The 22,766-nt window shown below is 38.6% G+C and overlaps 1 protein-coding gene across 1 annotated transcript in view; it reads right to left on the bottom strand.

The window, feature by feature from the left end:
• Positions 1 to 21,591, bottom strand: part of PGR (progesterone receptor) — a 43,330-nt gene extending 21,739 nt beyond the window's left edge. The window contains exons 1-4 of the mRNA XM_065832132.2: positions 21,479 to 21,591; positions 19,978 to 21,289; positions 18,684 to 18,835; positions 5,707 to 5,823 (exon numbers count right to left, since the gene is read on the bottom strand). Coding sequence (XP_065688204.2) covers positions 5,707 to 5,823; positions 18,684 to 18,835; positions 19,978 to 21,092 — 1,384 coding nt within the window. The 5' untranslated portion in view covers positions 21,093 to 21,289; positions 21,479 to 21,591. The remainder of the gene's footprint in view (positions 1 to 5,706; positions 5,824 to 18,683; positions 18,836 to 19,977; positions 21,290 to 21,478) is intronic.
• Between the last annotated feature and the right edge of the window lie 1,175 nt (positions 21,592 to 22,766).

A 22,766-nucleotide genomic window follows, 5' to 3' on the forward strand; every position in this document is an offset into this window, starting at 1 on the left:
AAATTCTATTACTTAAATTAATGATTCTTGATGTACACTGGTATAACTGGAAGCAGAATCAATCCTCTTGTTTGTGAACTAGACAAGATTGAGCAGATGAACACAATCTAAAAAGCAAAAATGGGCTTTTAAAAAAATAATAATTTGTGTTATTCCGCCATAAATATGCATGTTTATGCATTCCACACACAAAAAAGTAATCTGTACACAAAAATGCAAAACTTCAATTTAAATTAAGACAGTATATAAAATCCAAAGGGAATATACTAAACAAAATTTCACGAAACACCCTTTATTGTTAGTATGAGTGATGGGGTCTTCAGTTATACTTATCCAGTGAATTCAGGAGTCATCCTCACACTAATTTAACTGTGAACTTAATTGGTATCAAGTACTCAAAAAATCTTATGCTCATTTTATCAATTGTGGTAAGAATACAAATATTTTTGATTAGTGACTCGTTAGTAAAGAACAAAACACAAGCTTACACCTTATGTTACAACTGAACCAAAAAAAAAAAACCCCGAAAGAATAGACAATATATTATGACAAGAGACTTAGTGCCAATTCCTATCATAACAGAGCTATACATAGTCCTAGAAATGCTGGGAATTTCCCACTAACTATTGTTTAGTCATGAAGCAAAACAGAAGGAACAATGGATTTGATAGTTCATAAATAATGATTTCAGGTATTTTCTGAAATAATAGCTTCAGATACTTTTACAGTTCAGAGAACAAGTAAAGAAAGAAACCAAACAGACTGCTTATCACACGGAAATGTTAGTAGTTAATAAGTACCCATGTTTCCAAGTGATTAAATGTACCAGAATTTATGTCACACTGGCTTGCAGAATTGCTTATATGTTTATTTCTAATTATGTTGCTTAACAGCCACCAGTAAAGCAACTTGTTACCTATCTACTGGAGAGGTGACTACTAATAACTCAGGGTAGACTTTCTCATCTACTACAAGGAGACCATGTCAAATTAATGCAAACTCATAAGGACATAGGGAAAACAATAGAGATTAGATAGTACCTTAGTTTTTCAATTGCTGCTTACAAAAATATACAGATAATTTCCTGCTGTAAGATAAACAAATATCTCCACTTATTCTTAAAATGCGTAAAGAATATTAATCCACTCTGGAAAACATTTATCTTAAAATTAAAACACGTATGTGCATATTTAGACAGCACACCTTTTCTCTATAACACTTCTATTAATTTAAGATAGCCAGCCACTTGAGCGGTTTCCTAGTACGCACAGTTCCCTTACCCTCAATCACTACAAACAGTACTTGCATAGCACATGTGTACTGCATGTACCTAGAAAACATGAAGAAATTTAAAAAATAAAAATTAATCTCATAATCAAATAAGATTTTATCCTTAATACACAATTCTGTATTTTAATATTCTTTTAGCTAGGTATCCAGAACCATACTTCCAATCAGACATTACTGATAGTAGGCATTTCCTATTAAAATGGTTGGGTTTCTAATAAAAGCCTAACATCTCACTGTCCTTCTCCATACCCTGCAATCAGGATGTCAATGATTTATTATTCTTGACAGAACACTGTGGCTCTGATTTTAAGGTCACTATGCTCTTACGTTTTGTGTGGGAGAACAAGCTGTGTACACCTTTGGAGGGTGTATTCAAAATAAAGGAACAAAGCAGCAATGCAGAAGTAATACATCTTGGTTTTAATAAACCCTTTGATGCTACCACAGAAAATATTACCTGGAAAATTAATTCAAATTTGTCTGCATGTAATCATTGCAACATGGACTGAAAGATGACTGAAACAATTAAGAAAGTGATAATTTGGCAATACAGGTGAACAAGAAATCTTTGATAGACAGCCTGGGAAATTAGATTCACTGATAGGAGAAAAAAAAAGTGCTATCCTATTAGGTAGAAAAACAGAAAGGGGATAGATTAATGTGTCCAGTTATGAGATGATAAAATTCAAAGACAATTAACGCTCCCAATGACAATTAAGGAATTACAAAAGATACGCTTTCATTGATATTTTCCTTCAGCATATTACGAAAAAAGAAGCAGTCCATATAGTTAAATTGGTTACTAAAGTTATTTGTTGCTATTCTATAATTTACTAACAACTGACTACAATTAATTTTACAGCAATTCAGTTTCATTTAATTGCTTTGAAATCAGACTCAGAAAATGGAATTACTGTCCATGTAATATTATGTTATTATCTATAAGGTTGCCAATCCGTAACATTCAGTGGAAGGTAAGTGTACTTCTCCCAGCAGTAAGTTTAATTTAATTACTGTAAAAAGAACCTTCAGAATCTCGTAGTTAACATCCTGTAAAATCTTAGTCCTTTTCACCTCCATTAAGCAACACTGGAAGTCTGAGTTTAGTAACTGAAGGCTAGCATGAAGAAACTATGGAACAAGATTGAAAGAACGTAAGTGTGTCTATGTAAGTTCTGAATGGCAGAAATCAGAAAACACACAAAACATCTTAAAATATAATAGGCTGTAAACACAGGAAAAGATTTAAAGCATTTAAAATTCAGATTTGTTAAAAATATCCGATTGCATAAAAATATGCAATTTGTTCCATGAACTGGAAATTTGCCTATGGATTCTTGCATCCTGGGGAAAATTATCTAAGCTCAGTAGGATCCCATATGTGAGTCATACTGTGTTGATCAGTACAGCAAATCATGGGTAGGAAATATTGCTCATGTGATACAATAAAGGAAGTATAGGAAATGGCAGAAGAGCGATAGTAAGGTAGATGAGAGTAACAGTATAAAGAGCATTATGGTTGAACAGTCTATCTTGAGTCTTTTTGTTGGTTTGAATATTAAACCCTCATTAACAAATAATATAATCTGACACCCGTTTTCCTCATTTTTTTTGCCTACATTTGTCTTTTCTTCTCTTTTCAGTATTAAGCGCTTAATTTCAATCTGCATTGAATAATTAGCTTCCTAATTCCCTCAAAACTGCTGACATCACTAAGAGCACCCGAAATACTACACTCAACATGATGCAGCTGAGAAAAACCTAGAGATGCCACAGTCATGGTTCCATTCGATATTCCCTTTTTTTCCATTGTCTCTCTGTTTTCTTCTACTTCCTTTTTGCTGCCAAAGAAGCAAAGTTCTTTCCAGAAAGTTCCAGAAAGTTCTCCTTTCCAGAAGAACACCAGTCACCCCAAAAAATGGAAGACAGCTTTGATTAGGTATGTTTAGAAATGGGCTAAACAATGCAATGAACTGCCTAGATAGATCGAAGTACAAAGAAACTATTCATATTTGCTTAGTAATGGTTGAGAAAAAAAGGTGATGCAAAGACAAAGAGGAAGTTTTTACTCTTCATACCCAATGGTAAAGAACTAAGAGTCAGAGCACCTTTATCCTCAAGTTTTGGTATCAAGTATGAGGACGTAACATCCTTGTATGAGGACAAACTAATAGAGACATAGCATCTCGTCAATATTGCTAGCAAAAGCATCCACCTTTTTTCATTTTAGGTACCTCCACCCAGAGTAAAATGTATGTATCAAAAAACAGTAGGAAAACGACCATCCCTAAATGCATGCAAAATGTAGAACAAAGTCAAACTTTCTGGCTACTCTTCCTGTGGAGAATTATGATGCAGAACAATGCTGAAACACAACAACTAGATGATGCTAGTGAGTCATCACACACCCTTCTGCTTGTTGAAACAGTGCTGGCTGTGATGTTAAAATACTTGGGGTTTAGTTATTGGTGTTGTCCCGGCTATCATACACAAAAATTTTGATTAGATCATCATCAGACTCTTGGCTGTGCAAAACTCACAGCCTGGAATGAATTTTTACCTGTATTAATTTACACCAGTTACAACCATAGAATGGCTTGGGTCGGAAGGGACCTTTAAAGATCATCTAGTCCAACCCCCTTGCCATGGGCAGGGATATCTTTTATAGATCAAGTTGCTCAAACATTACAAGACAACTTTACAAGTTGTTTGAAACCTTGAAAGACAGGCATTCTACCTGCCACGTCCTCCTTTCCCAAGTCTCCATTCTTACCACACATTTTCCACAGCCCACTTTGGACCCCTGCCTTTCCCTTCTCCCAAACCTGAGGGACTCTTCTGTTACCTGGCAAACAATGCTTCAGGTTCAGGGTGAAAAGTCTGCCTTTCCAGTAATACTGTTTCTCTGATGCACTCCTACCCCAGCTCTGAAACACTGGTTCTCTCTGATTCATCCCTCTTCCTCCCTCTGGTGCCACCAACATGCTTGTCAGCTCCATTATTTTTCACTGAGAGGCAACACTGACTGACCAAGGTGCAGGAGGGAGTGAGAAACCAAAACCTTAATTAGATTGATGACTTTCATTAGTCTGTCTCCAGTGGTGTGAGGTGAGAGGGATGCAGTTTGGAGAAGACGACTCAAAGGTCCGGGGAGGCTGAGGGGCACAGAACACAGCCCAAACTGCAGCATTGCCTCCCCTCCTCTCACCCCGCTGGCTGCTCCCGGGAGCTGCAGCACCATCGCTGGCGGAAGATGAAGTACCAAGGGCCAGCAACAGCTGATCACTGGTTGGGAACTGCTGATTTATAACACTGATAAATGTATAAACTACAAGAATGACACCGAATACGCAAAATACTCCAACTCCATACAATACTACAGGAGCTGAAAGCGTACAGATGTGCAAGGAAAATATCAGCCTGAAAACTATATATACATTTTAATTTACAAATGAACACGGATGAGCAAGATAATGAACTTACGCACAGTATATAACGCCAGCGACAAAGAACAATACATAAAAAGCAGAGAGAATGGTGAGAGAGGTCTGATACACTAAAATAAATGATATTAGGATGAAAACAGTTTTTTGTTTGTTCCTTTTTTTTTTTTTAAATTTCCTTTGAAAACATATTCTTTCTATCATCTTAACATAGCCATTTTCTTACAGTCTTTGCCATGTGTTTTGAAGCATTGTGCTGGTCTAAAATTTCATATAGCTAAAGTTCTCATGAAAAAATACAAAAAAATACACATCATTCCTGCATGTTAGCACGGCAAAACTTGCCATGTGATTACCTGATCCTATACCATTCTCTCCCTCTGGGTTTTCAAAGACAGTGCTCAATTTTGATTAATGTTGCGTAAAAAACAGTAAATCTGTTACAGCAAGAACTAATATAAAGATGAGAATTCCCAGCACGCAGTATGCAAAGTCTATGGTGCTGGTGCAACCTCTGTTTGGCCCTCTTCAGTGGAAGAGAAGGATATCATTTTATTGACATATGCTCAAAGCAATGATGGAGAGCACAAAAGAGGAGATAGTACCAATTCCTGATTTTAGCGGCAATCTCAATTTCCTTCTTTATTTTTTACCTAGAGCAAATTCTCTGATCCAAAATTATTAACAAATACACACCAAAGACACAATTCCTGCCCTTGCAAGAAAAAGAGTGTAAGGGTACACTATAGGAAAAAGACATTCCTACAGAAAGATTTTTCTTTTTCAGGATTTCCAGACTCATTAAAGAAAAATCAAAAGGAATTTTAAATTATTTTAAATATCAGATAATTCTTCCAAAAATAACCTTAAAATGTATTTCTTTCCTTTGCAGTATTAAAGTTTAAACTCAAGAGATTGAAGGTAGTGTTATTGACTCCCCACTTTTCTGAATCAGATTTGAAAAGCAGCTCACCTCCCAGGACCATCCCAGCTTGACAGCACTTCCTCAAGCGACACGCTGGACAGTTCTTCCTACGAATTTTATCGACTATGCAGTCATTCCTTCCAGCACATAAATAGTTGTGCTGCCCTGTAGGCAACAGAAAAACAGAATTACAGAATTAATACCATGTTTTGTAACATTTCTGTGTATAGATGCTCCAAAAATAACAGAGCAGTCAAAAAAGTATACTTGACCCGTTAAAGTGCTCCTTCATTTTATGCTAACTTTTAAATAACAATGTATTACTATTTAAATATAATAATTTATTTGGCCTGTTTAGGAGTGAAACTCCCTAATTACAAAGTTTCAAAAGAACTAAGAGACAATAAGAACTACTTAAACTGTCGTACTATCAACTTTTCGTATGTAAATCAAGCATGAGGAGAGACCAATTTCGTCCTTTCAAAATTATTTTTTTTTTTACATTTTTGTTCCTGATTTTAAAGTAATTAAATGAATTTTGCTTGGATTGATGTAGAGTTTCCAAAAGAAAACTGAATGGAGAATCTGGAGCATTAAGTAATGCAAAAAGAAGCCACTAGGTAGAGTAAATTACCTCTGACGGAGAAGCAGTTTGTACTATACTTGCTGAAATACCAACTGAACACAAGCAGCCAATGTAGCCAAAAAGGACAAAAAGAAGGACATTGTAACTTTTTGGTTTAGGTAGGTTAGTTCTTAGTTTCTTGTTTAATTCTGAATGACTCGGTTAGGAAGAACCTGTCATTACTGTGTTTAAATGGAATTTTTAAAATGAAACTAGCTTCCAGCTGAGCAAAAAATGAAATTCAGCTGATGTCCCAACACTCTTTTGAACACAAGCTTCAATGGTACTTCCAAATTTCACTTGAAGGGAATAAAAAATAAGTATACTTTTATGCTTGAGTATAATATTGATTATTTCTGTGACCAATTTTAATTTTGAATAAGTAAGCCAGGCTAAGGAAGTAGATAAGTAAGAAGAAATCAAAGCTAATCTTCACATATCCTTTCAAATTAAGCCCAAGTTTACCCTGTAAGGTTTAACTTTAAAATCCTGCCTGTTTGTGCACATCATCCTCTATTCATTTCTGCATTTTCAGTTTCTTACCAGTACCTAGCATGAACACATGAAAACATAAAAAAATAATTGATTTAGAGAGCAACAAAATACATCAAAATAGTATGGATGGACTACAGGAAGTACCAATATCATGGATACATCCCCCATGGCATATTGTGGATGTGGACCTCGAAATATAACAGACATTAACATCAACCCCTTTAAATTTTCACTGATTTCTGGATAAGTATTGCTTTGAGTGAGCCATCTGATGTCACCATTAGCCAGCATGTCTGAGATTGTTATTCTACTCAGATGCTGCTATTCAGTTTCTTTATAACTCTATTCTGTCCTTTCTCTGCACGTGGTAAAATGAGCAACTGTTCATCAATATCTTTTCTCCACAGAAGAAAGACAAACTGAAAATGAATCCTCAGATGAGAGTGCAGGAGAAAGAACATTCTACTCTAACAAAAGAGCTAGTGCTAAACCATGTGAAACAATATACTTGTTTCTGTGCAAACCATTTTTTTGATAATTAATTTACTTTTTACCCACACTTTTAAGACTACTTATTTGGTTTTAGAGAAAGAAACTTGATTGTCTGAAATTCATTTTTGATAACATTTTCCTTTTCTTTTAGAAAACAACAGGTAAATAAAACCAGCCGCCTCACGCATTGCCTGGCATTTTAAAAGTATTTAGTAATGCAGTAAATCAGAAGAAATTCTCATTTATGTTCTCCCATTAATTCTAATCCTAGATTCCTCCTTACAGGAACCATTTCCAAAAGTAACCAAATGAATAAAAATCTGTCTTGCTTTTGGCAACAGACCAGGAAGCAAAACACTTATTTTAAACGTCTTCCTTGGGATTATTTGCAGTTTTTCCTTGTCTTGCTCTGCCTTCATTAGCTACAAAAGCATTCCGTCTTTTCAAAGGCAAGAACAGTTTTAAAATAAGGATTTGCTTTGGTCTTCAACAAGTGAATATTATTTCATTCCTATTTATTTCATAAACTGTATTTATTTATAAATAATGAACAATGACCTAATCTGTATTATGTCTTTACCTAGTTTATTTCTTGCATAAAGTCTCCCTGATACCAGCATCAAAAAAAAAGCAAGAAAAAGCCAAAAACCTGCCAACCCAACCGTCCCATGAGATTATGGTGATAAAATCTCAGGTGCTTCTTGATTCTTACTGTCAACCTCCTTGTCTTCAAGGCTATAAAAAAGCCACAGTTACATCCTTGGCTGGAATTACACTTTCATGTGAGTTTTCCACTCTGCTCACCACTATCCAATCTCTACCCAACACTTCCCATCCGTAAGTGTACTCTAGTCATTCTCATTCAGATGCAGCTTATTGGGAAAACACATAAGGTTTAATTATTTTGTAGTCTCATCTCTTTTGGATTTTTTTATTATCTCAGTCATCTGATTGGATCTCATATCTACAGATAAATCTAAGTAAATGTTCTCATCTGAAACAATTTCTATCATTCTGAGAAACTGCTATTTGCTTGAAATCAATATTTAAGTAGCAGCAACCATCTGACAGTTTGTGTAAGAAATGGAAAACATGCCAGATATTTGGTTCATTTCAAAATGATGGGACAATATTTAGTTAGATAAAGCTATGTGGAGTTTTTTCATGGGAAGCCAAAATACGTATTTAAAAATACACTTGGAGTATCTCAGTCTTTGGGATCATCTGTATGTTAACTGATTGTCTTCAATATGTGAGCATTGCAGTTAGTTATATAAAATGCATCACTAATGAAATATCCAAAGACCCCTGTCAAGATAAAATTCCTGTTCCTGGTAGCTGGTCATTCAGTGTCATTTCTATGACTACTGTCGGTATTAACAGGGAAAAAAAAAAAAAAAAGAGAAAAACCAGGATAACAGTCTAGTCACTAGAGCACAGGTCAGAAAGTAAAGACTGATATCTGTGTTTCTTACAAAATTATGAATCTGGCAACTTTCTGGCAACTGCCACTTTCTCAGAAGCCTTCACCCCATGTTATGTTTCCTATACATGTGTACTTTTCACCTCTTTTTGAAAGTGCACACGGTAGCTCTCTCTCATCAACATTTTTCAGCTTGTGACATAGATTTGATTTAGAATATGGAGAAAAAACAGAGACAATTCCATCTGTTACTCCTATGTTCCAGATTCTTGTAGGATAGTATTTTCTTTAACCTCCATCAAAGTCCTTTTGTGTTAGCAAAGGTGGAATTCCTAATGCAAACAGGCAAATACAGTTTTAATTACTGTAAAGACTAATGCTATACTGGCAGGTTTATATGAGAAAGTGGTCAAAATGCCAATGATGCACACACACAAACATGATCACAGGTTTTGCTGTCAGTAAAGCTGTACAGATCCTACTCCAGCACTGAGAAATTTTAATCCACATACTGCTGGAAACTGCACATACAGTGTCTTTAAATTAAAAATGGCAGTACTGATTTAGCTCACTGACATGCTGTAAGTCACTTAAAATCACTCAAATAAACTAATAAGCTGCAGAGGTTTTGCAGATGTGCAAAATATGGAAAACATAAAGCTTTATCCTCACCAAGGGTACCATATGCAAGCAGTAATTTGTGTAAGCGCATCTGTGCTGAACTGATGCCAGCCTGCACAGAAGAAAGGCTCTTGTTCACAAACTCTCAGTTCCTCCTCTCTGCAAATAAAAGTACTTTTACAAATCTATTTTCTCCCTCGCATATGTGATTCTGCCTCCCTGTATCAATCTTAACTGGAAATGCTTTGTTATAAAATCACTGTATCCCCACCACTGGAGGACTGTTCTTTGCAAAACATATCACAGTGTTTTATTTAGTCTAGTTTAAGATTTCTGTCTATAAACCTGCAGATACCTATCTTTTACATATCTTTGTAAATTATTTTATTACCAAATGCCTCCCAATGTCAACTTTTTGCTTCCTGAGAGCTAACCTCCAGGTTTTGCTCAATAATTTACTACCAATTCACTCTATCTCTTACAATATTTTTTCAAAAGTAAGTTAAATCAATAGGTTAACAAACAAAAAAACAAACAAGTAATTACTCTTCTAACATAATTTTAGAACTTCTTGTGGAAGCCAAAAAGAAACATGGCTTCAAAATAAATTAAATGGAAAGCAGCTTCATCTCTATACCTATAATTAACACAATAGTGCAGATGTAGCTTTGGAGTAAAACTTGACTTGAAGCTAAGACAATATACTAGGGGAAGGATAACTCTGTACCTGCTCTGACAGTCAGCTTTTCCATAACTGGGCGAACAGTCCAGCCTAGTTCATCATCAGAAACAGTAAACACAGCGAACTTGACCTCTGCTCTGATCTAAATTAACCACTATTCTATTTACACTCCTTCAATGTGCAAAACAGCAAATGTGGGTTGAGTTTGCCTCTCACTATGTGGGTTTACGAGCTTCAGTCTTGGGAGAACTAGGGATCTATACTAGACAGTTTGTAATACAGAAAATACGCCCTTCGTGTCCCTGTATGCCATTACAAATCATTACAATCTCCAAGATTCCATACGCCTCAAATAATGTTTTTTAATTATTCAATACTAATTTCACTTCTGTGATAACATTTTCCCTAAAAACAAAAAAAGTCACTTAAGTGAGACTTAAGACTCTCATCACTTAACAAAAATCCAAATACCCCACTGACCTTACCGTGCATAGTATTTTCATTAAAAAAAGTAGTTAGCAGGAGACTCGCTTGCAATTCGTCTATTGAAATAAAATTCTCATTTCCCACCTCTTAGGCAGGTGCCTGAACTACTACTCTGTAGTGTATACTGGTAGTGTATACTGGTATAAAGACAAATCTGCAAAGAATTTAGAATTCAATGGAGCATAGAGGGGAAAGAGCTGATAGAAGAGTAACTTGTATGTTCCATCTTGGAATCTTGTTCTAGCTGAAATAATGTGGCATTCCTTTCTTCGTAATAACAGAGTTCAAAGTGAAAGCAATGAAGAATGATTGCACCCCAAGCCATCCAGCAGCCTGGAGATCAGTGCTGCAAGGAGACAAAGGGTGTTTGAGTCCCTTCAGGCATTGGAGATGATGGATCCAGCTCTCACGTCCTGGGTGACGGCCTCACCTGCTCTACGCACTTAGTGATGGGGTCTGTGATTATAACACGTACTAGTAATTCCTTCATCTTTGTGAAGCTAGTCTGTCATTCTTTTGCTTTAATTAAATGCAATTTTTAAAAGAGTTGAATAAAAACATTTTGTTCAAAAAGAAAGTAAAACCATAAAATATTCATTGCTAAGTCAAACCTAGAATTTTTTTATAGTGCATTTTGCTTTGGTGAACAGATTGAAAAGTAATCTTTGACACTCTGCTCTGAATCTTGACCTCTGAATCTTTGAAACTCTGCTTGCAACAAACTTTTGGAATTATTCCACTCCATTGTCTACTGCTTTTAAACATGTAATCTTACAGTCCTCTGTCAGGTTTTTTTGCTAAGTAGACCACACAAAACTGGCTTCCTTAGAAAGGAAGCAACATTTTCAAACTACTATATACCCTGCACTGCTTTCCTTCTCTTCAACAAACCACTTCCAATGTTCATGAAATCCTTGACTGACTCTTTCCTTCTCTTGATCCTGATCTCAAAATCTTCCTGCCTTTTGCTGTGAATCCTGCAACACCATTGGCTTTTTCCTTCACAAATCGCGTCTTCAGACGGCAACCTGAGCACACGGTTTTTATTACATCTACAAATCACAACAATTAAATGTAGCTATCCTCTTTTTTGTTCATTTCTGGACACAGTTAAAAGTTACAATCCTGTCTTTTTAATCTCTTTAATTTCATTGTCCCATCATTTACAACAAAAAAATCAAACCAAAACAAAAAACCCATGCAACCCAAAACCATCACAACACCAACACCACCAAAATGAAGTTAAATTACATCCTGTTCCACAGAAACCATAATGAACTACCAAATCAGGATTACAATTTCGTATTCAGTTTGTTTTCCTAAATTGTACTACTGCAACTTCTTGAAAGACATAAAATCTTTGAGACTAAATACAGGAACTGAAAACAGTAGAAATTATCCACAGCTAACATCTTTCGGAAGGAGATGCTGGCTCTTACAAGTCAGTATTTCCAGTTCTTTTTACGGCACTGTGACTGTGCCACAATTTCTCCTCGGTTACCATTTTTAAGTAGTTAACTACATCAGTTGTACAAATATGGAAAATGATGGAAGTGACAGCTTTTTTGTCAGTAAGGGGTCTCTTTCTTATAAATACAGAACCTGAGACTTGAACACAAAGCCTACTTTTAAAGCACTCCAACTATTTCAGAGGTATACATCATTAAAGTACCATTTGTACTACTTCTGATCCCTGAGTGTTGTATTCTTCCACCAACATAAGAAGCATTATATTTCTATTTCAGTCATCCCATCATTCTGATCTCCGTAAAAATATTGCAGCACATCACCATGATGATTTTTTTCATATATATTTTCCTCTTTTCTTTGACTTGTCCTACAACTGAACCAGTGGGACAGAGTCACTCAGTCTAAGAGTAATAGAGGTAAAGAGAAGCATGAGTAGCAGAAAAAGGTGCCAAAAAATCAGATATTGTTGTCTGTTTTTCAAAACTCTCAATGGGCAACCAACTACTAAAAAAAAACTGAAGAGGGGATCCATTTTACTAACTAGACTCTGAGGTGTGGACATCCAGCAAAGCAAGTAGCATACACTCCCTTCTTGGGCACAAAATAGGCACTTTAGGATCCAGTCTATCTTGAGCAGTTGTCTAATTTTGATTAATACTTTAAAGTGATTGGTCCATATATGGATGTTCACTTTGTAAATATCTACAGCTTGGTGCAACAAGTCTCAAATCAAATATTGTCTTTAACAATAAGAGAAGATGGTATCATAACAATTGGACGAGAACAGGATAATATTCTCATGGATCTCAATGCCTGCATGTAACTCTGTTTTAACTGCAAGAGATTCCAGGTTGTTGAAATGTGCTCAGACATTAACTGATATTAAGCAACAGCCACTTGCGAACATGCAGAGTTGTGACTATGTATTACCAGGAAACCTCTGCAGTACAGCCATATATTACTACAGATAATGGCAGATTGTCACATATAAATGATTGTTTGTTAAGTCTTTCCATTCCATAATTTCTATAGAACCACCTCTTACTAGTACACCATCAGTTCTGTGTAACAGATACACAGCTTAAGGAGATAGACATCGTCAAGCCTAAATCTCAGGTAACAGTCTGACTATAAATACTTAGATACTTATTTTATATACTTATATCTATTTTATACATTACAAAAATGTATTAGCTACCTTGGGTGATATGGGTCAGATTCATATGACCCAATGCAGACATTGTACATCATCACTGGCACTCCTTTTAAACTCAGTACAGAAAAATACTTACTGTTAGAGTTCTGTTATTTTCATCCCAAGTAGGTATCTAAAATAAGTCAGTGAATTACTTCCCAGAAGTTCCTGTTTCTCTCTATTTACTGTAAAGTGAACTTAAGATGAGCAGCTTGGGTTACTCATGTTGTGCCCATCTAAAGTTAGAACAGAGGAGTACCAGCAACACTGAGCAGACCGTTGCTGGTGCTCTTTAACACACGGAGTTCTACACTACCTGAAATAGCTTCTATTCCACCTGAAAAGATATGTAACATAATACTTGATCCTGTTTCTAAAATACTACATAAAGTTAAGTCAAAAATTTTAGCAATTCACACTTTTGCAGCTGATTATGTTCCAAGCTGTGCCTATCAGGAAACCAGTAGTAAGACACAATAAGAGCAGTAGGAAGCCCAGCATTAGCGCAACAGCCAAAGTACCAGAACAAAAGCAATCTTAGCTCACTCAGTCATTGTACCTAATACAAATCAATTCATCCAATCAATGTTTGTCAAGTGGCTGAATAACAAATATTTTTCAAGACAGAAGTACAATGAAGATATACAATTATTTATCGGTGCGGATTTTCCTTCTTTCCCTTTTCATGATGCAAATTCTTTGTTCTGACAAAAGTGACATTTCCTACTTGAATTTTAGGACCCTCGATGAAGTAACTTTGTATATTTGAATTTGGAAATGCACTTAGCTTCCTGTACATTAGCACATTTTGGTCATGTGTAAAATAAAGAGCTTTAATAATATTAACTCTGATATATTAAGTGAAAAGTATTTTTGTCTCTCAATTTGCCGTGTGTCTGCTTTGTGTGTTTTTATGTTTGAATGATCATATGTTTTCTACTTCATGAAACTTTCATGACTGTCAAGTTTACAATACACGCTGTACCAAACTCTGATCACAACATTCAGCCTGGAAAATTGGATTAAAAATTGGAAACGCCTGCAGAGTTAGGAGAAAAAGGAACATTTTATATCTGCCTCATCAATTTCACAGACAAAAGGGTCTCTATAGTATTGCATTTCACTCCGTTTTCAAAGATTTTCTATTAGTAGCTGGTATTTTTTTTAAGATTCTGGCATGCTGTGCCATTTTACATTTTTAAGCTATATAAAAGTACTGTTTAGCCTAGCAATTTTCCTTATGCATAGTATCTCACTATTTACAGAGTGAATCACCCTGTCATCACAAAACTGTCTATACATAACACAAGTCAGATACACTTTATCAGAAAGTCCAGTTGAAGCAACAGTCAGCATTCGTAATGTGTAGATGCAGCTCACCTTTAATTCCTCCACCTTCCTCCACAGGTACGTCTCCATATACAGAGTGAAAACTCATGTGGAAACGCTACTTTCTGTCAAGTAGTGTTTGTCAAATTCAGGTCTCAGAGAGAAGCAAGTTCACACTACTACATATGGTTGGGCTTGTTCCCTTATGCTATTATCTGCACAGCTTGAAGCACATATTAAAACTAGATAAATCTCCTACACAATCACTTGATCAATTTTGTAATAGGGCACCAGGTGTTTAAACAAACCAAGAGTTAGTTTCTGACCCATCTGCTATAATATCATGTATTCATGTTGGCCACCAATTATTCAAGTTTGGGAAACGAATTTTCATCAGATGTCAATATTATAAGTGCAAAGTGCAAAGGAATAAAAATGCTTTATATAAATATAGAACAAAAGTTAGAAGTGGGACTTCATACAGAAAACACAGTACTTTGATTTTTTTTCATTATCTAGGCTATATTAATTTTTCACCAATAAAACTAGTGAAAAGGAGATGCTTTCAACTAAAAGGTAACACTGCAGGTCACCAAGAAACCACATGTTAGCATGTGTGTAACTCCAGAATTCCAAAACTCTACACAGGGGATTCCTGTTCAGGATAGAAATTTTACTATGTTACACAAGCATTTTGATCACGGTTGCCCTGCATGGTTTTACGTGAAGATATTTTTCTAAGACATTATTAATGACCACTTGACAATTTACTGCTAAAACATTAAGAGTTCATGCCTTAATCTTCATACTCCTAAAGCACCATTAGTCATATCATAACCCAGTTTTGTTACCATGAACAAGATATATTGGTAGCACTTAAATAATGCCGGATCATCAACTGCAAATTACTCTGCAAATACAGCAATTCTGCATATTTGAAAGCATTTAAAATACTATTTCTGAAATTTTTTTCATTGCCACCTCTAAAGTGCTTGTCACTCTCAGGTCACTGACAGGAATGGCACCACCCCATCAGCACACTGAATCCAATTTTGTTTTTTCGAACTTCTTAACCAAATATAAATAACAGTAGTTTTTGTTACTTTCATTATACCCAAAGGAGATCTTTGAAGCGCTTTTTTAAAGCCTTGTGATTTGTTTGTACATTAAGTGAATCAACAGACTGGTACATCAGTTCTTTGTAAGGGACCAACAGAAAATGTACAATAAATGCAAAAAAATGTTTCCTAAAAAATTGTATCTTTTTCCCTTTTCTCCTCCCCACTTCCAGCACTGACTTTTTTTCCTATCTGCTACACTAGTTTCCCCAAAAAAAGGATTCTCATTTTTATTTAACCTACTTCAAGAGTAGGTTCGAGTAAAATACGTTTGTTGTATTCGCACCATCCTTTGCATATATAGGCACATATGCAGAGCCAAGAACCCAAAAGACAGAAAATATCTAACATTATATATATTTAAGAATTTATTGCCAACAAACATTCTAAAATAATTCATTTCTAAGTCAACACTTCCATCTTAGTGATCCTTACACAATTTTAGCTTATTGCTAAGCTGTGTATCTGCTAACTATAGTCAAATGCATGATTAAATCAGACTTAGTATAGACACATTTCTAGGTTCACCCACATAGTCTCAAACGATTGTTCAGCCTGAGTATTTTAAATAGACTCTGATATTATTTCAAAAAGATCAGAGATGGGAAATTGAGTTTTCTGGATAACATAATGGCCCATTTTATCCCCAAGGAAGGATTTAACTAATGCAGCATTTTCCACACGTTAGAGTAGCATAAAATAGAGGCATACGAATAGGAAGATTTCTGTGAAAAAAAATACATAGGCTATTAAATTTGAAACAGCCAACATATAGGAGATTACAGAGATACTTAAAATAGAAAATAGACATTTATCTATGTACTTGAAAACTTCACAACATATGAAAAAGATCCCAAAATGCAGAAAATCCAAGAAGTAGCAAAAGCCATCTATTTCCAATCATTTTAATTTCTGATAGTGATCAGTACTTTATGGAAAGTATATGAAAAGTAAAGTTTTGGTCATGATTTTGCACTCACAAAGTTTTACTTCTTATTTGCATGAATTATTATTAAAAAAACCCCACATGTCTGTAGTAGTACTAAAAATTTAAAAATTTAAATAATGGATTCCCACTCAAAGAAATTATGGGCAGGAGGACATTTTACATAGGAAAAATGTTTTGAGTTCATATAATTGCCACAGTGAATATTTAAACACTATTTTCTATTGCATTTACAATAAAAATATTCTGTTCCTTCTTACAGAAGAGTAATTTGTCACTTTTATTTCTCATAAGAAATAAACAAAAAAGTACTTTAAATTAAATAAACTATCTAGCCATAAATGGGATTACTTCAATGCTAGTTATTATATCCTGTGCTTCCATTAAAAAAAAAAAAAGTTAATCTCCTTAAGGAACTCTGTAGACTTGCACTTTCTCCACAAAAACAGTTAACTGTATTTGTTCATCTTACTCATGCCCACGCTGCTCATACCTGTTATTCTTTCCCATAAGACTAGAAAACCTGCATTTTTAGTTAGTATAGTCAGGCAGTCTGAAGTAGTTGTCTGTTCTTTGAATACTCTAACCAAAAAACCCAAACATACTTCCTCATCATACTCTCAGTTTTTGGAAACATTTAAAAACTGAGAGTATGAGGTTGCTATGCATTTTGTTTGTGTAACTGTGCTGATCACTTATTTCTCTGAGTATCTATAGTCTTAATCTGGTAAGATTCTTCAAGTACAGACTTCGATTAAATAATCAGTGAAAATAACCTTAAGATATTGCTTCTACTAATTCACATGTCTTCTCATTATTTATCATTAAAATATTCATGCTGAAGAGTAAGAAGATGTTTTTGAGCAGGTTCACCTACTGCACAAACACAACATGATATTCGTTTAGGAAAGAGATTAAATTAAAAAGTGACAGAATCAAATAAAAATTAAAATATTAATATATAGATGAAAAGTGAATAATAAAACTTATTTTAAATAATGGCACTCATAAATTACTTTATACTATGTATGTTTCTAATGGCTCTCTCACAAATCCCATTAAATGCACTAGAGAAAATGCAGCACTAGCTCCGAAGTCCATCTTGCCCACCCAGTCTGGTGTTATCACTTTGCTAGTATCTAGTATGTTAAAGGAAGAACATGCACATATGCTTAACGTAGAAAGTAACAGTACAATGAAACAAAAATTCTAAGTACATTATTTTGCTAAGCTTTTAGTTTTCTAATATTCTCCTTTTCATTTGAAGAGCAATAAACCCTACGAAAGTTGAATAAACTATGTATCACAGCAAGAAAATACATTATGCAATTTTATTATTTTAAGGAATCCTATACATTGTAAAAATGTTTTTAAGCATATGGAGCAGAAATTTGAACATCCTAGTTTCGACAGGATCAGATAAAAAATCAGAAAAGGAGACAAAGCATAAAATGTAGAAGTATTTGTTTTACTGCTTCCTCAGTTGAACTACATAAAGCAATCTGCTCTTATATTCAAATTCAACACTTCAGTGGACAAGCATATAATATAATCCAAAAATAAAAGAATAAGCATAGGTATTCCTACTGGTTTTTTAAACCTGCAGCTTGACTTTGCAACTTAACATCTATTTGGAACAGAAGTCAAACCCATTTATTATTATTATGACTTGAAATAGTTCAGTGAAACTTGAAATATTTCTATAAATCTCAGGAAGCCAAATTCTGCATCTTGCAAGTAAGAAAAATTCCACTAATTCAAAAACAGAATGAAGCCAAAATAAATTCTTATCTGTTGATCATTAGTCCATATATGCAAAATTTTCCTTTGAATAGTATTTACAGTTTTTAAAACAAATAGTGTAATACACAAGGTTTTTATGAAACTGCCTACTTGGAAAGAGTAACTGGTAAACAGTAAATAATAAATAGCAAGTAATGAAAGTAAAACAAATAATATTAGCAAAATCAATTCATAAATGATTTAGTTGGTATTCACTGTAATATTTAAACAGAGTTACCAAAACAAAAAATATTGCTAGTCAAAACATTTTAAACATCAGCAATAAACAAAAGGTATGTCCTTAGCAGTGGCCTACAGAGGTACATTTGAAATAACTAGGAAAAATGGCATCACATAGTACCTTCCATTGCCCTTTTAAAGAAGACTTTACAGCTTCCACAGGTAAGTACTCCATAGTGGCAACCAGAAGCCTCATCACCACAGATGAGACAAATCTTCTGGGGTAGCGATTCAAAACTGTACTGAGAACTCTGGCTGGTTTCTGTATCTGGCCTTCAAAAGAGAAAGAATTGAGAGAAATGAAATACCCAGTTTTGCAATAGTTAACTACTTACCTGTATTAATCAGTTTTATATTCAAAACTTCATTTTAAAATTTGTAATCAAGTTACCAAAGGACAAGAACAAAACAAAGCACATCTGCCTTTCTGCTTAAAGGTTTACCTCTACTAGGCTAAAAGGCACATTTGTAACATCTGCCTAGTCATTAAACAAAAAAGTTGTGGACAAAAGGTACAGTCTAGGAACTGTGTTAAAATATTAATCTTCCTTAGATCAACAGCTCCTGTGAGTAAAGCCATACTGACTAATACTCTTTTTTCCTGTACATAGAATGGCATGGAGACAGAATCAAATGGAAGTCGACTGAATCTCAAATGTCCCTTTCACATGGGAAATAACTAAATTTCATCTCAGCTAGAAAAATCTTTAATACCTGTTGCTTCCCATTCAGCTGTAGCATTCTCAGCATTCTCATCAATAACTATGATGGGCACACTGAGAAAAGGGGATGTACTTGCAAATTTCTCTCCAAGAGAAGAAAGACTAACACACTTAATCATTATGTTTCCAAAAATCACGGATTTCCGCTGAAACTGTAGCACTGCAGATACATTTGCATACGTTTCTAGGTAATACACAACATGGTGGCATCGTAGTAAGCCACTTCATTCTAACAAATCAATATACATGTGTTTCAGTTTTCTTTTTTGTGTGAAATTAACTGGGGTTTATTCCAAGTCGGGGATAATATTTTGTCTCGCTGAGGGTGAGCACAGCCTGCAGAACATTCAGCTCCCCCTCTCTGGGGACGGTCACCTGCTGGGACATCAGCGGCACTGAGCCACCGGCAGACCTGGGGGTGCCGCTGCAGTGAAGTTGTGCTGGTGTCACACACACCTGCTACACCCCGGCGTGCACCAGCAACACCGAAAATGGAAACGCGGCTGTTACTGCCTAAAAACTCAGACGAGGCTCCCATCCTTCCCTCGGCACCATCCATCAGACCCCGCAGAGCCAGCGGTCGGTCCTGAGGAGCAAGCGCGGATCTCCCCCCGGAGCTGCGCGACCCCCCGGCCCATCCCCTCAGCGAGGGCGCCCCCGCGCAGGGTCGCGCCGCCCGCGCCCTCCGCTTACCGCACGTATCCGAGGTAGGGCTGGCACAGCGGGGGCAGCCCCTCCTTCAGCACCGCCGCCGGGAAGCCCAAGGGCTGGTGCCCGTCGAGACCCAGGGGCGGGTAGAGGCCCGGCGGCGCGGCCGAGGTGGACGGCAGGCTGTCGGGCGGCGCCGCCGGCGCTGCCGGCCCGTAGGCCCCGGCCAGGAGAGTGGGCTCGGTCTTGTAGAGGACGCACTCCAGCGAGGGCTCCGGCCCGGCCCGCGGGGGCTGCGGGTACTCGGCGCAGCCCGGCGCGGCGGCGGCCCTGCCGCCCGGGTAAGGGGTGGGGAGGCCGAGACCCTCCTCCTTGATCTTCAGGGCGGGCTGGAAGTCGCCGTAGGCGAAGTGCCCGTCTTTGGGCTCCGCGGGCGGGAATGCGAAGCCCGGCAGGTCCGGGGGCGAGGAGCGCGGCCCCGCGGCGCCGCCGCCGCCCTCGAACTCGGCCACGTCCAGCAGCTGCCGCGTGCGCGACGCCAGGTACGCGGAGTTGAGCGGCAGCAGCGGCACGTGCAGGCACTCCTGCCCCGCCGCCACGGGGGCCTCGCCCTTGGGCGCCGCGGCGGGACCCTCGGCACTGCCCCGAGCCTCCGCCGGTTTAGCCGCGGCGGGCAGGGCGTCGCCGGCCGGCCAGAGCGGGGCGGGCCGCGCCGCGGGGTGCGAGGGTTCGAGCGCTCCCGGGGCGGCTTCGCTCGCCTTGTGCAAGGGACCGCGGTTCATCCCGGCGTCGGGCGCCTCCGTCCCGAAGAAGGACCAGGGCGCCGCGGGCACGGCGGAGCCGGCATGAACCACGGGCGCCAGGAAGGTGTCCAGGACTCTGTCCAGGGAGTCCTTGTCCGAGAGGGAGCCGCTCCCCGGCCGGTACGAGAGAGAATCCCGGTCGTCCTCCTCCCCCGGCTCCTGCCGCGGCTCTTCCTCCTCCTCTTCGTCTTCCTCCTCCTCGTCGCTGCTCTTGGGGTAGAGCAGCCGGTCCAGGGAGACTTCGATGGTCTCCGCTTCCCTGCGGAAAGGGTCTCGGTCGGGCTGGCCCTGCAGCAGGACTGCCCCGTCTCTGGCAGGCGGAGGCGCTCTGGCCTCCTTGGCCTTCACCTCGGTCATGCTGGCCCGGGGCAGCGCTGGACAGCGGTGACTCTCCGGCCCGGGGGACGGTCGCGCTGGCTGCAGGCGCTCGGGCGGCTCCTCACATCCCGGACGTGCCCGCCGAGGCGGCGGCACAGGTCCCGCTCACATGGTGCTGCTCAGCCCCGGCCTTCGCCGCCGGGATGGGGGCGAAACGGGGCCGGGGGCTGCGAAGCCTGGAGGGGAGAAACGATCGAAGCGTGCGGGAGAGCGGGGTCCCCGCCAGGCTCCCGAGGTGGCGTGCGGGCGCTCGGTGCCCCCCGTTCCGCGCTCCGCTTTTCCCTCTGCTGCGCCCCGCCGTCCCCGCTCGGCCGCCGGCTCCACGCCCCCTGTCCGCCCCTCCCCGCCGCCAGCCGTGCCCTCACCGAGGGGCTGCGCTGCCGCTGTGGGACACCGGCTCGTCCCTCCCGCCCCCCGCTCTCCGCTCTCCGCCTGCCAACTCGGGCGCCCCCGCCGCCGCCCGCCGCTCCGCTCTGCTTCCGCGGGGCAGCCGGTCCGAGCACAGCAGTTCCCCAGCACCCTCTCCAGCGGCTCCTCCTCCGCTCCGCCTGTCCCGGCACGTCCCTCCCACCCCTCTCCCCTCGCGTCCGTCTCCCCGTGTTTCAGGTCTGCGCTGTCTGACCTCCCCCCGCCGCGCCTGGCTTTCTCCTTTGCTTTCTCATCTCTTGCGTCTCATCTCTTCTGCAGGTGCCCCGTCTTCACGCTTCACCATCCTGAGAAGTGCAGCTCTGGACTGTGCACAGGCTACAAGCAGGTTGAGTAGGTCGGTGTTTTGGAAAGCAGAGAGAAGACAAGCTTCACTCATTCGCAGTGACTACAGTATAATCTTACTTCTGTCTGTTTTCCACCGTCCCCTTCAGACATTCACTGTAATTTTCAGGATTTAGCTCTGGCCCAGTGCCTCTCCTGATATAACATCCATTTTCCCAGTAGCAAACCAAGGCGTTGCAAAGTGCCTCAAAGTATCCTCTACATGAAGAAAGCAACATTTTTTCTACATGTTTGGAAGACAGGACATTCTTTGCTTCTAATATTTTCCTTTAATTACTTTGTCAGGGTGAATGAGAACACATTTAAAATGGACCTGGTTTACAGGGGCTGGCTGATTAACCTGCATTAGCAAGTTACAATCCAGCCCAAGTTAGTTCTGACCAAGAAGCTGTCACCAACTAATTGCTGCTTGGCATTTTGTATAAAATCCTGACTTCTTGGCAGAGCCCATTTAGCTCAATAAAACAATTACTAATTGAAAAACAACCAAACCCTTAATATAATTTGCATCATATAGCAGTCTCCTAAAATAAACTTGTGTTGGGAACTAGAAAGAATAAATTAGTGTAGTAGTCCTAATGACTTTGGTTATTTTTGATCCATAGATAAATGTGTGCTGTTACATGCTTGTTTATGCTCTGCAAGTATAACATGCTTTTCAGAAAAGACTATTTTTTCAAAAACTCTGATAATGAAATAGTTATTTTTGCTATTTTGCTTTGAAAATATTTTCAGACTGAAAAAGGCAGCTTCTTGGGAAAAAAAAAAAAACCTCAGAACATTTTGAAATTATTTCAGTGTTCTGAAAGTTAACATCAGAAATCATACAGGACAAGTTTATAGAAGCAGTGGCTTCAAACAAACCTTGTCCAGTGTGTGTGT

This window comes from Patagioenas fasciata, chromosome 1 (genome assembly GCF_037038585.1).
Source record: "Patagioenas fasciata isolate bPatFas1 chromosome 1, bPatFas1.hap1, whole genome shotgun sequence".
Taxonomy (NCBI): Eukaryota; Metazoa; Chordata; class Aves; order Columbiformes; family Columbidae; genus Patagioenas; species Patagioenas fasciata.